The following is a 12,591-nucleotide window of genomic DNA, read 5'->3' as shown; positions in this document are numbered from 1 at the left end:
AAATGCGTCGCAACCCCTGTGGCCAAGGTGTTATTGTTAGTAAGTAAACTGTGTTCAGCTTCACACGATATTCCTCACACTTTGTTGTTTTAGAGAAAGAGAATGCGTTTATCGGAGAGAAACTACATTGGTGAGGTGCTATGGTCCCAGTGTCCCACGAAAATGACTTGCAGAAAAAAAAGTGTGTGTGTGGAGGGGGGGGGGGTTAAGGGGGGGGGGGGGGGCATCTAATAGCTCTCATATCCAGAGCATCTAGAAGGGCCGCTAGACCATAGAAAGTCTTGCCTTACCAGTTTCATGTCTCAATGCTCGGTTCCTTCTGTTTCTGGTGGATATAATTATGTCCCGTCACCTACCCTTTTTTATTCTCAAGTTTAAAAAAAGATGTGTACATATGATGTTGTTTTTTGTGTGGTCACACTTAAAGACTCCCATTGAGCTCAACCCATAGGTTTAAGGCTTTTTCAGCTGTTGCAGCGTATAAAAATTAGGTGTTCTACCAACTGGGGCTATTCAAATCTTTGTAGTTTGTCAGAAATCAATAATTGAAGATAGTTTCGAAATAAACCCATACCCTTCGCCGTGATATTTTTAGAACAGTCACGTGACAGTGTATAGCGAGGCGATTCTATGTTTAGAACATTTACCGGAAACGGATTTCCCCTACAAACAAAGATGGCTTCTCAAGATGTGAAAGATCGTCTTCGATCTATGCCTCCAAAAGTATGTTTGCCTCCTACACCACCTGCTGTGCCTGTTGCCAGAGTTGCAAGCACGGCTTCGGCCAAGAAAAAAAAGAAAAAGCTGAGGGAGAAATTGAAAGTTTGTTTGACCAGCCAATTCGAACGATGGGGGGCCCTCCGAGGACAGGTGTTTGCCAAGACACCTCATTTGTTGAAACCTCACAACAGATCAAAAGCAGACACGGAACTTTCTAGAATCCTCATGGACGCGTAAGTATCGTTTAAATTCAATTCAAATTCCTCCTTTGTTCTTGTCATTTGCTTGTTTTGTTTTCTCTTTGAGTACCATGTTTTCAAATAATAATTTACAGTGACAGTGTGACGAACATTCGTTTCAAAACCAAAGTGTTGTTTCCAGTCAATCAGTGCTTTCTTGACTACTGTACTTCTTTTTCTGTTTTAGGTACGAACGAACTCAAGAGGCCGCATTGACTGACCCTCAACCAGGATGTTCTACTTGGGATATTGAAAGCAGGTCAGTGTCAATTGATACATTGTGAAAGTCAGCTTCACACAGAGCTCTGATGTACATTTACCAATTTGCTCAGCTGGGTGTAGTGAATGTAGGAACCGAATTTATTTCAAAGTGCATGGATTTTGTTTTTGTTCTTATTCAACAGAGCTGTGCAGAGACCAGACTTTGCTAAACAGCCTCCGCAGAAAACTTCCACCCCAGGGCAGCTCCTGCAGCAAGCAAAAGTCAGCACCACCCCCGACCTCTCCTCTGTCCCTAGTTCGTCCAAGCCGTGGTAAATGTATTTTGTAAACTGATAATTATAGATGAACATTCGTTTCATTTTTTTTTTCAGTCAATTAGCGCTGTATTGACTTCTGACTTATTTTTATGTTTTACTTTTAGCTATCAACAGATTCAAGAGGCCGCATTGACTGACCCTCAACCAGGATGTTCTACTTGGGATATTGAAAGCAGGTCAGTGTCAATTGATACATTGTGAAAGTCAGCTTTACACAGAGCTCTGATACATTTACCAATTTGCTCAGCTGGGTGTAGTGAATGTAGGAACCGAATTTATTTCAAAGTGCATGGATTTTGTTTTTGTTCTTATTCAACAGAGCTGTGCAGAGACCAGACTTTGCTAAACAGCCTCCGCAGAAAACTTCCACCCCAGGGCAGCTCCTGCAGCAAGCGAAAGTCAGCACCACCCCCGACCTCTCCTCTGTCCCTAGTTCGTCCAAGCCGTGGTAAATATATATATGTACTTTGTAAATTGATACTCATACTCATAGACCGTTTATTGACAGTAAATGGGGTTCACAAAAACTTAAAAAAGAAATGTTGGGAAGATTGGTTTCAGATTTTGTTCAGTTTGTCAGTTTGCTAGTTTCATGCATTTAAACACATTTTAATCAGGTGATGGTCAGAGTTGATTGTTTGACATTTTTCAGTACACCTTTATCAGGTGTGGAGCCATTCGAGGAGGAGCCAGAACTTGAGATTGAAAAGTGAGTGCATTTACTGAACATGGTGCAGTGTTGATTTTGGTTGGCTGGTTACACCGGTTGTATATTGTCTCCCTTGCACAAATAACTGTCTTGTTTAAATCAAAAACCGCTATCTATTTACAAAGTTCTAAATGCTAAACTTTAAATCGTCTCCACAAGTGCCAGTGGGTTCACATTATCGATTGATTCAAGGTGTGTTAAATAGTCAAATCATATTTATAAATAACTTTTTTTTTCAATTATAGGACTGATCAGCCTGCCAAAGAAGGGAAAGGGATGAGGTCAAAACGGTAAGCTTGTCATTGTTTGTTATCTGCATTTGAGTTGAGTTGGCAAACTGTCGGCCAGAGATCAACACCAGCCGGTTACCTCAGTTTACAATGACGGCAGTCATTAGTGTCTACTATTGTTGATTGTTGAGTTGGTTGCTGGTTTAGTTATACCAATTATTACTTCTTGTTTTTTCAAGATAATGAAATGTAATGTCAACAGAAACTGGATACTGTTGAGGGGTGTTTTGATTTACCCAGTACATCTAGTTCTTGTTTGCATGTTTTAATACATTATAATTACCATTTTTATGTTTACAGGCAGAACATTGACCGCTCCTTTGTCAACCCTCTCAAGTAAGTGTAGTATTATTAAAAAAGCTAATTTGTAAAGAACCATGTGAAAATAATAATGATGAAAAACAAGACACACACACAAACAATGAGAATATTCTGATAATAAAGGTCATTTGATGATTTTTTATGTTTTCGGAGATACATGTAGTAGTATTATAGATTGGCACTGCAGGCACATTTTTTCTTGTTTGTCAGTTGACAACTTACATTATTATTTTGAGTGATGCTAACTTTGTTTTCAATGTCTCTCTTGTGCAGCATCACTGTTGAATTCAGTGATTTAACCTGTGATGGTGATTTAGATGGTGATGACAGCGACTTTGATGTCGATGATATCGAGCTGGAATCTCAAGACGCCAGTTTTTTTCTCACCATGGATGTGTATGTTTTGCATTTCTTATTAATGTGTTGCTTTTGTAAGAATAAAACAAATTCTAATCTATTTCATTTGTATGTAATGTATACATGAATTTATACATTTATGTTGTAAAATGATTAAAATGGTTTCATTCTTCTAGGGAAGTCTAATCTACATCAGACTGTATTGCACACTGAATGTTATTATTATTTTTTATTTATTCCTATGTGTCAGGGATGAAAAGTATGCCAAGGAGGCAGACGAGGTGGCCTTTGAGGAGGTGGCGTACGGCCAGCAGGAGGACGAAGAGACAGGTGATGCTGACACTGCGGAGGAGGTGGAGTTAGGACCAGGCATCACCAGGATAGCCACAGCAGACCAGTGCCAGGACATTTGCAACAGCACACTGTGCCTAGCATTTGTCCACCAACTAAAGGCACTGGCTGCTGTGAGCATCAGGAAATGCTCCACTGCTGGGTGTGAGCATGTTCCTGCCGTGAAGGAGGGCTTCACAGGCTCAGCACTGTACCTCAGATGGGTGAGAACATTTTATTTTTTACTCACATGCGAAGCAAAAGTCAGTCTATGTACTCACCTGGTTCATCTGTCCGTCTGGCCGTTCATTCGTTAAAAACTAAAATGTTGAATTTATCTTGGACACTACTAAGTCTAACAGCACTAAATGTGGCATGATGGTTCAGATTTCAGAATGCACTTAGGCTTCATCAACTCATTATGTTTGTACATGTATATGTTCCTAGTAATCCTACTGACAGTGACACATTGAATTTTTATAAAGTCATTTGCATTTTTGTTTTTTTCAAATCTGATCTGTGAATTTCAGGAATGTGTGAAAGGCCATGTGAGCCACACATGGTGTGCCCAGCCCACCCTGCCCAACAAAATTCACTGTGGTGATTTTCTAGTCAGCACATGTATCCTCCTAAGTGGAAATAATTATGCCAAGCTGGCGTTGTGGGCGAAGGTGCTGAACCTGCCCTTTCCTGGTGCTACCTTCCACCAGGCTGTCCAGAAACATTATGTGGTGCAGGTAATTAAAAAACAGTTAAAAAATAATTTATAATGTGTGTGTATAAAATGGAAAGAAAATGGAATTTGGATATTGATAGTTGTGTTGTTTATGTTTGCCTGCCAGTTTGTGTTAATATCTATGCATGTTTGTTTTTACCTGTTTAAATATTGTAAAGCGCTATGAGTAGATTGTCTAGAAACGCGCTATATAAATGTCCATTATTATTATTATTATTATTATTGATCTCTATCTTTATCTCTAGCAAACTCAAAGCGCGGCAAAGGTTGCACTATACAGGCGCCCTACTCACGGCCCAACGGGGATTTGAACCCGGGTTGCTGTATCCCTGGGGAATCGTGTTCACCACAGAACCAACCGGCCACCCTAGTTACAAATGATGTTTAGAAACTAAAAGCAACCCATTCTCGTTATGTATTCAGATGTTTTGTAACAAGTATGGCATTTTTTGTTGTTGTCTAGAACAGTTGACATAGTCTAGTCTGTGAGGCAAAATTCTTGCTTTGTGTGTCCCTCAGTGACTGTCCCAACTCACAAGAATATAGATATATAACTTTGTTTTCCATTTATCATAAAGGCTGTGAAGGACACATGGAAGGACCACCAACGAGCCATCTTCGACTCATTGGCAGAGCAAAATTTGGTTGTTCTGGGTGAGTGTTTGTTGTTCTTTTGTGATTTATGTTTGACCCCTTTGTCACTGTTGTGCCATTTCAGAAATATAATGTATCCAATGCTGTAGACTTAACCCAACCCCACCCCCCACCCCCCCAACCCCACAATAATATTGAAATGAATGTCTAAAATCAACTTTATATTTTCTATTTTATTTCTCAAAAGCAAAACATGATGTGATGCAGGACATAATATTCAATTTTGGACATTGTATCAAGGCGTGCTTGCTTTTGAGAAATAGACTGAAAGAAAAAGTTACATTTTCATGTAACCCACTGAAATTGACTTCCTGTTGTCAAGTGACGGCAGAGCACTTTTTATTGAACATTTATTTTGTTATGTCATTCCATTTTTGTGTGTGTGTGTGTGCAGGAGATGGACGCAATGATTCACCAGGTCAGTACGATTATTGCAGACCTGCATTATTCAATGACCCAATATATACCATGTCCCCAATTTTACATAGTCATTGGAATATTAGAATGTGCTATTTACCATCATGTAGAATGATATAGTCTAGGCGCTTGAGTAATTGGCTTGCCTGTGTTCTCGTAACCATGTTAACAAACAACTGAGCTTAGAAAAGCCTTGCAATTTTGATGTCCGGTCAGAGAATATTGTTTGCAGGTTTCATCATAAATGGTTACTTTTTAATGGTGCATTGAATTTTCAAATAGGTCATTGCGCACAGTACTGCAGCTACACTCTTATGGAGGCTGAGACCACAAAGATTCTCTCTGTCCAGTGTGTGGACAAACGGGAAACACAGCGAAAATCCACGAACATGGAAAGGGTTGGATTTAAGAGGGCACTGGATGAGGTAGTGCTTGAAGGTGAACGGGTGGACACCACTGTTGATGAGGTCGTCACTGATGCCCATGTGGGAATAGCTGCAGATATGAGTATGTTCTGTTTCCTCTTTTCCCCCCTTTGTGTGTGTGTGTGTGATTAACAGTCAATTATATGTTAGCGGTAATTTATTATGCAACATTTATTATCTATACATACATCAGTCCCATCTGGATGGACAGTGCAGTGAGTTAGAATGCTTAATTTCAAGATAATATACCTCTTGCCCACTTTGGGGATACAGTTTAGAGTGTGTCACCATTATTGTCTCTTTAGCAGCTGTTGTTCATTGTATTATGTGTGCATTGCTAAGCCCTTTTCATTTAATTTGGGCTGGTCATTTTAGCAAACATTTTAAAAATGTATGCACCAAATATTTGATATTGCAAATGAATATATTTTGTTCTTTGTTTTGTCAAAAAGAGGCGATCGGAAAAAAACATTCCCTTGATGTGTGGCATGTTGCCAAAAATATTGGCAAGAAGCTAGCCAAGGTACGTATGTTGTAATTGTGTTATAGTTTGATACAATTTTGAAATATTGTGAATGCTTTATTGGTTTTCTCATGTTTTCTTTGGTTTGTTTGTGTGTGTATCTTTACATTTTACATTTGCATTTTCTTCTTAGATTGCTGCAGGCAGTAAAGGTCGCAAGCTGCAAAAGTGGATCCCTTCGATAGTGAACCACTTTTGGTTCTGCTGCCAGAAGGCTGACACCAAGACAAAGTTCATGGTAACCTGTTTGGTCATTGTCTTGTTTGGTTATTTGTACGGTTTCATTTACAAATAATAATAGCACGTCAATCACAATTATGCACTAATTTCAATAGTTTGAAAAAAATCAGGCATGTATAGTTTTCTGAATGTGTCTGTTCCATTCCAGGGTATGTGGCGAGGAGTTTTGCAACATGTTTGCAACATACATTCTTGGGATGCTGGTGCCTGGTGCTGCGACCATGAAGACCTGGGCGGGGAAAGGGAGGATGGGAGGGCCTGGCTTGATCCTCAGGAAGACCGTGCCCTAGTGAAACAGCTCGCCTCTGTGGTCTTAGACCAGACTCTGATCCAGAAAGCAGAGTTGGTCATCACAAACAGGTTAGAAGATTATTATTACTCACTATTGAGGGAGAAATCAGGGAACTGTTTACAGTGTGCATGAAAGGAGATTATGTGGGTGCAACAAGTATGAACTTGTTTGTGTGGTTTTGTAATTACTAATACTCGATGTAAAAATCAGGAGTTGTAGTGCTCATACTGATGTGTGCTGGCCAACATTATACAGTGGAACTCTGTTATAGTGAATATAAGAATTTCGCTGTAACAGGGTTGATTTATATCATACAGTGAGGTAAATAAACAAGAAAACCTATCGCTACAGTATCAGCAGAACATCACTGTAAAATATTTAATGATAAGCGTGTTCACTTCTACCATTATATATAATACTTTCTTTTTACATACAGGAGCACATGCCCCCTGGAGGTGTTTCACCAACATTTGTTGATGTATGCGGGCAAAAGGTTTGCGTACACACCTCCGGTTTATGAAGCCAGGATTCTGTTGGCAGCCATGGACCACAACACTCATGCTGGTCGACCCTTGGCGACTTCAAAGGATGGCAGAAAGAAGTAAGTACATGTATTGAAACACACTCAATGCAATGTTTTTGTTGTTTGTTTTTTTCACAGGCCAAACATGTAAATTCAGGCTTCAAGTTCTAGATGTATGATCATGTCCTTGGCATGTTTAGTTATATTATGACATTCAAGGCCATTACAAGGGTTAGTGTCAAGCATTTTAGTCATAATTGTTCTTGTTCTATGTTGATAGGTATCACAGATGCTTCAATAAGAAAACCGGCCGCTGGTCGGTATTCCCTGTGAAGGTCCCAAAGACCTACCACCACATTCCAGCCCTGAAGCTGCGAATCATGGAGATGAGACTACAAGACCCGTTGCCACTGCACAGGAAAAAACCTCTGGCACAAGAGGACCCAAGGAGACTGTCAACACACCTGGCAGCAACCTCCCCACCTCCAACTAGTGAACTTGTTGCACAGAAAAAATCTCGTTTTACCTGAATGACGGTAGCAGTTGAGCTGGTAGTAGCCCAAAAGGAGGCAGAACATAAGGAAAGAGTGTCAAGTGGGATAATTATTACCTCCCTTTTTGTCTGCGGTTCTGTTACAGTTGTTTTTGACATGTGGAGAGGTACAACAATATGACACCAGTGGACTTTTGAAAGGCCCTTTTCAAGACAGCAATGTTTGTATGTGTGGGTAACCAGTAAAAATGCATAGACCCGCATAGTTCTATGGCATGGCTGTGTTTAGTTTTTTAATTTAATCTGCTGCCTTATCATGGACCCTAAATTGCGCTATTTCACCAATATAGATGGGAGGCTCTTGTATACATTGGCGAATAATGATTTTAATAATAACTTTGAAAAATAGTAATAACTTTGTGATTATACATTGGCAGACTAAATTTGCAAGAAAAGCATTTATCAATAGTTTCCAAAGCTGTATCATTTTAGTTGAGACTGTGTTGTATGATTTTCACTTCAAATTGATATCAATTGCCTTAGACTACATTTTGCTTCACAGGCTAGATTCAGGCGGCATAGAATGGCTGCAGGCACAAGAAACTCACATTGCAACACATATTATAATTGAGCATGTTGGAATGTTCGGCTGAAAATGTACCTCCCATTATAATTAAAGGAATGTCAGCGACAACCCACCTCTCAATGCAGGGACTGAGGGAGTGGTTGTGACATGGTGATCATGTTTTTTTTTTCTTTTCTTGTTTAGTTGAAAATATTGCTTGTGTACAATAATTGTTTATTCATGATACTAATGTGTGTGCGAGAGAGACTGAGGGTTTGTACAACATGTGTTAGTATATTCTTATTATGTGTGGCTGCAAGCGTGACTTAGCATATCTGTTTAGTTGGCTTTTGTACATGTTTACCTGGAAACAATATGAGAATAATGGTGGTAACGATACTTGATATTTGTCTGTCTGTTCATTTGTTTTTATGAGTGCGTTGTGGTGTGGTAATTGTGCAACAGTATGTCTGCTGAAAGAAAAGAAAAAAACAAAAAACAAAGACAGAAACTGTTTGTTGTCTGCAGATAAAGGGATGTACACCACTTTGAAAATGACTAAAGACTATTGTGTGTTTGTTGTGTGATATAAATTTAAAAACAATAACATCATGTTTCTTTTTCTGAACCCATTACAAAAAGTGGAAGTGATTCAGATTCTGTATTCAGAATTACACAATTTCAAAATCTGACAGCATAATTTACATGATATGACATTGTGTCACTGCTGGCACATGAACTTGTTTTGTTGTTGGTCAAATATACATTTATTAAAATTAACTTGTGGAGTCATACTAGTACATACAAAGTAAATGAACACAAACTTGTACAAAACAAACAGCTCAGCTGAAGAAACCATTTTAACATAATTTTCTAGTCAACCAAAATAACATTCTCATTTTCAAGACAAAATGTTTCTGTAATATTTTTCTTGCACTCAAAAAGTAATGTGTGCAAAAACCCATGGAAACAATCAAACAGCTGTTACAACCATACAGAGAGGCAATTAAAAATTTGAAAACTAAAAGTCAAACATGTCCAAGTCCTCAGGACATTTTGGTGCTTGAGGAAGAGACAGACGAAAAATATCCCTCCATGTTGTGTGTCGGTATTCAAGAGCAATTACCCCATCTACTGCAAGCGCGCTGGAATGTATCCTGTATAAACATTGTTGGGACTGGGGTAAGTATCCCGAATGGCCCACACACAACATGAAGGGATAGCCCTCCTGTTACCAGCCCCCAAACGACCATGCTGCCAGAAAACAAACTGGCGATAGGCAGCATGGCGATTGGAGGCGGCTTCGCCTCCCTCTTCCGCAAACACCAAAATGTCCACCCGCTGCCTCCTGCTCAGGTGTAGCACGAACGGATGTAAAATGATGTTCATCTCCTGCAAAAGAAAAAAGAAATAATAATTGTAATCATCAAAGTAACAACACATCACATTGACCCGGGTTCGAATCCCTGTTGGGCCTTGAGTGGGGCGCCTGGTAAAGTGCGACCTTTGCCGCGCTTTTAGTTTCCTACACAGCAAAGATAAAGCGCGTTGTAAATATCCAAATTTCATTTTTTTTCAAATACAAAAATAAGAAATACAAAAATAAATAAATAATAATAATTGGACTCCAAGGACTACATACCAATGTGAACTTCAAGGGAAGAGGAAAGTCGTTCACTAAAAGAAATTTGCTATTACAGTTTAGATTTTTGTCTAACAGAGAGAACCCAAGGGGGAAAAAAACCCTCTTCATTATAAGTGGAAAATCACAATAATAGAGTCCACTATAGTATGAGTACTAGCAGGTTCCACTGTATATCATTACATACAACTATATTACCCTGCACAAGTACACAATCTGACCATGACTGTGTTTATCTTTTTTTTCATGTAAATATTTTTTTAATAAATACTTTTTTATATAAAAAATGGGCATACGTACAGGCATTCTTGATATGCACTGAGTGCGGCGCTGGCAGCAGATCCGTTCTGCAGGTGTGGGCATGTGCCGACAATGTCGGCACACACACCAGTCCGGCCAGGCTGCATGGTCTGGTGATGGTGCAGGTGTTGGCACAGACGACTGATCGGCTGTTTTCAACAGAAAGCATTTTTATTTCTTAATTTATGATACATATTTTATGATTACCAATGTCAAAGTAAAAAAAATCAATAATGCACCATGGATGTAAATATATTTTTTTTGTTTTGTTTTTTGTATACAACAACAACAAAACCATTGAAAAAATACTTTCAGCAGAATGCAGAAACAAAATACTACATAGAGAGCTCACACAAAATACCACAATAATGACAAGAGCAAACTTATATCAGAACACCATAAAGCAGAAGTTACTTACCAAGCATGTCAAAAACAAGACCTGGTTGTGCAACAGCCAGGTCGAGGGCCAGTTGTCGCAGTTGTGCAATATCCAGCTGTTGGATCTGAGTCTGTAATAATGTAAAGACAACAAACATGTTTTAAAATGAAACATGTGTGCTGTTATCATTATCTGTGTATACATGCGAAAGACTTTGCTATTCATATCTCCTCATAATAATGTCAAATTAATTAAAAACACACCTGCAAGTTATTCCTGTGCTGCTGCGCAGTGGGGATGCCGGCCACATCCCACCTCCCTCGACCACCTCTCCCCCTGCCACTTGAAGAGCCCCGCTGCTGTGCTGTCGCCCCTCGTCCTCCTCTCCTCCTTCCTCTCCCCCTGTCTCCTCCTCTTTCGTTACTTGTGGAACATGTCTGAAAACAGCATTAATAAAACATTTGTGTCTTCAACATGAAGAACTAATTTACATCTAATGGTAACTTCTCCAATTCTCTCATCTATGTGTGCCAAACTAGCACATTTTCTCCTCAAACTATAGCGAAACCTGTGGTATCCAACAACGAAGGGGCCCAGACAAAAAGAGTTGGATACCACAGGTAGTTGGATACCACAGGTCAGATTCAGACTAAGTAATACGTATTTGGGTAATTCCCCAGTTGTATATCACAGGGTATTTGGATAAGACCAGTATGGATACCACAGATTTCACTGTAATGTACACATGAAAACACACCTGATCTTGTTCTTGAGGCTGACCACCTCCTCTTCCCCCTCCCCTTCCTCTCCTCCTCCCTCTCCCTCTGTGGGGTGCAGGCGAGTCTGTTTCATGATCACTCCGGCTTGTCTGAAATCAACAATAATAAAATAGTTGTATCTTCAGCATGTAGAACTAATTTTCATATAATTAATTGTAAGCTCTTCAGTCTCATCTATTAGAGCCAAAATAGCAAATGTTCTCAAACTAATGGACATGAAAACACACCTGATCTTGTTCTTGAGGCTGACCACCTCCTCTTCCCCCTCCCCTTCCTCTCCTCCTTCCTCTCCCTCTGTGGGGTGCAGGCGAGTCTGTTTCATGATCACTCCGGCTTGTCTGAAATCAACAATAATAAAATAGTTGTATCTTCAGCATGTAGAACTAATTTTCATATAATTAATTGTAAGCTCTTCAGTCTCATCTATTAGAGCCAAAATAGCAAATGTTCTCAAAGTAATGGACATGAAAACACACCTGATCTTGTTCTTGAGGCTGACCACCTCCTCTTCCCCCTCCCCTTCCTCTCCTCCTTCCTCTCCCTCTGTGGGGTGCAGGTGAGTCTGTTTCATGATCACTCCGGCTTGTCTGAAATCAACAATAATAAATTAGTTGTATCTTCAGCATGTAGAAATACATCTGGTAAGCTCTCCACTCTTTTTGTCATCTGTGAGTGCCAAACCAGTTTTTACTAGCAAATTTTCTCATCAAACTAATGTATATGAGAACACACCTGGGGGTATGGGTGGGGTTATGAGAGAAATACTTAGGTTAGGACTGCTAGACAGTCAAAGTCTTCTTCTGTCACATTCTTTGCACATGATTCTAGAGGGAGCAAAGAGGGAAGGAGGGCATCATCCATCAAACAAGTGATGACCAAGGAATAATAGAAAATTAAAAACCAACCGAGTACTTTATGCTGTTTACATGTTCTGAGCAAAAGTCCACAAGTACATTGAATGATTGATGTAGTGCTACAGGGATTACGACAGATCTAGAAGCAACCCATCGAAAGCAAAAAGAAGCTAAGAGGCATACAGCCTATGCTCCAAAGTTCATGAAGGCTGTTACCCTTTATAATTATCAAGATCTACGAGTATGCTTACTCTTACCGTCAAA

At 39.6% G+C, this 12,591-nt stretch overlaps 2 protein-coding genes across 2 annotated transcripts; one reads left to right on the top strand and one right to left on the bottom strand.

The window, feature by feature from the left end:
• The first annotated feature begins 435 nt into the window (after positions 1-435).
• LOC138982883 (uncharacterized) lies at positions 436-8,777 on the top strand. Its single transcript, XM_070356279.1, has 19 exons — positions 436-953; positions 1,147-1,218; positions 1,364-1,492; positions 1,603-1,674; positions 1,818-1,946; positions 2,151-2,207; positions 2,453-2,497; positions 2,798-2,833; positions 3,092-3,214; positions 3,426-3,729; positions 4,036-4,242; positions 4,820-4,895; positions 5,290-5,313; positions 5,595-5,819; positions 6,190-6,260; positions 6,394-6,498; positions 6,649-6,860; positions 7,229-7,393; positions 7,596-8,777. The coding sequence occupies exons 1-19, from the start codon at positions 631-633 to the stop codon at positions 7,843-7,845; spliced, it is 2,625 nt and encodes an 874-aa protein (XP_070212380.1). The 5' UTR covers positions 436-630; the 3' UTR covers positions 7,846-8,777.
• Positions 8,778-8,987: 210 nt separating this feature from the next.
• LOC138982884 (uncharacterized) lies at positions 8,988-11,561 on the bottom strand. Its single transcript, XM_070356280.1, has 5 exons — positions 11,452-11,561; positions 10,958-11,131; positions 10,734-10,824; positions 10,316-10,464; positions 8,988-9,765 (listed from the first exon to the last, which is right to left on the bottom strand). Exons 1-5 carry the CDS (start codon positions 11,544-11,546, stop codon positions 9,759-9,761), a joined length of 516 nt encoding a protein of 171 aa, XP_070212381.1. The 5' UTR covers positions 11,547-11,561; the 3' UTR covers positions 8,988-9,758.
• Positions 11,562-12,591: the final 1,030 nt, after the last annotated feature.

The sequence above is a fragment of the Littorina saxatilis genome, linkage group LG12, assembly GCF_037325665.1.
Source record: "Littorina saxatilis isolate snail1 linkage group LG12, US_GU_Lsax_2.0, whole genome shotgun sequence".
NCBI lineage: Eukaryota > Metazoa > Mollusca > Gastropoda > Littorinimorpha > Littorinidae > Littorina > Littorina saxatilis.
The sequence above is the reverse complement of the archived record's forward strand: the minus strand, read 5'-3'. Positions and strand labels throughout refer to the sequence as shown.

Excerpts from the sequence above, each read along its gene's own strand:
- LOC138982883 (XM_070356279.1), top strand. The coding sequence starts at position 631 with ATGTTTAGAACATTTACCGGAAACGGATTTCCCCTACAAACAAAGATG. Across the intron at positions 1,219-1,363 it reads ACTTGGGATATTGAAAGCAG|AGCTGTGCAGAGACCAGACT; the intron begins GTCAGTGTCAAT and ends CTTATTCAACAG. Across the intron at positions 2,834-3,091 it reads TCCTTTGTCAACCCTCTCAA|CATCACTGTTGAATTCAGTG; the intron begins GTAAGTGTAGTA and ends TCTCTTGTGCAG.
- LOC138982884 (XM_070356280.1), bottom strand. The coding sequence starts at position 11,546 with ATGAAACAGACTCGCCTGCACCCCACAGAGGGAGAGGGAGGAGGAGAG. Across the intron at positions 11,132-11,451 it reads AGCCTCAAGAACAAGATCAG|ACATGTTCCACAAGTAACGA; the intron begins GTGTGTTTTCAT and ends TGCTGTTTTCAG. Across the intron at positions 10,465-10,733 it reads TCTTGTTTTTGACATGCTTG|CCGATCAGTCGTCTGTGCCA; the intron begins GTAAGTAACTTC and ends TGTTGAAAACAG.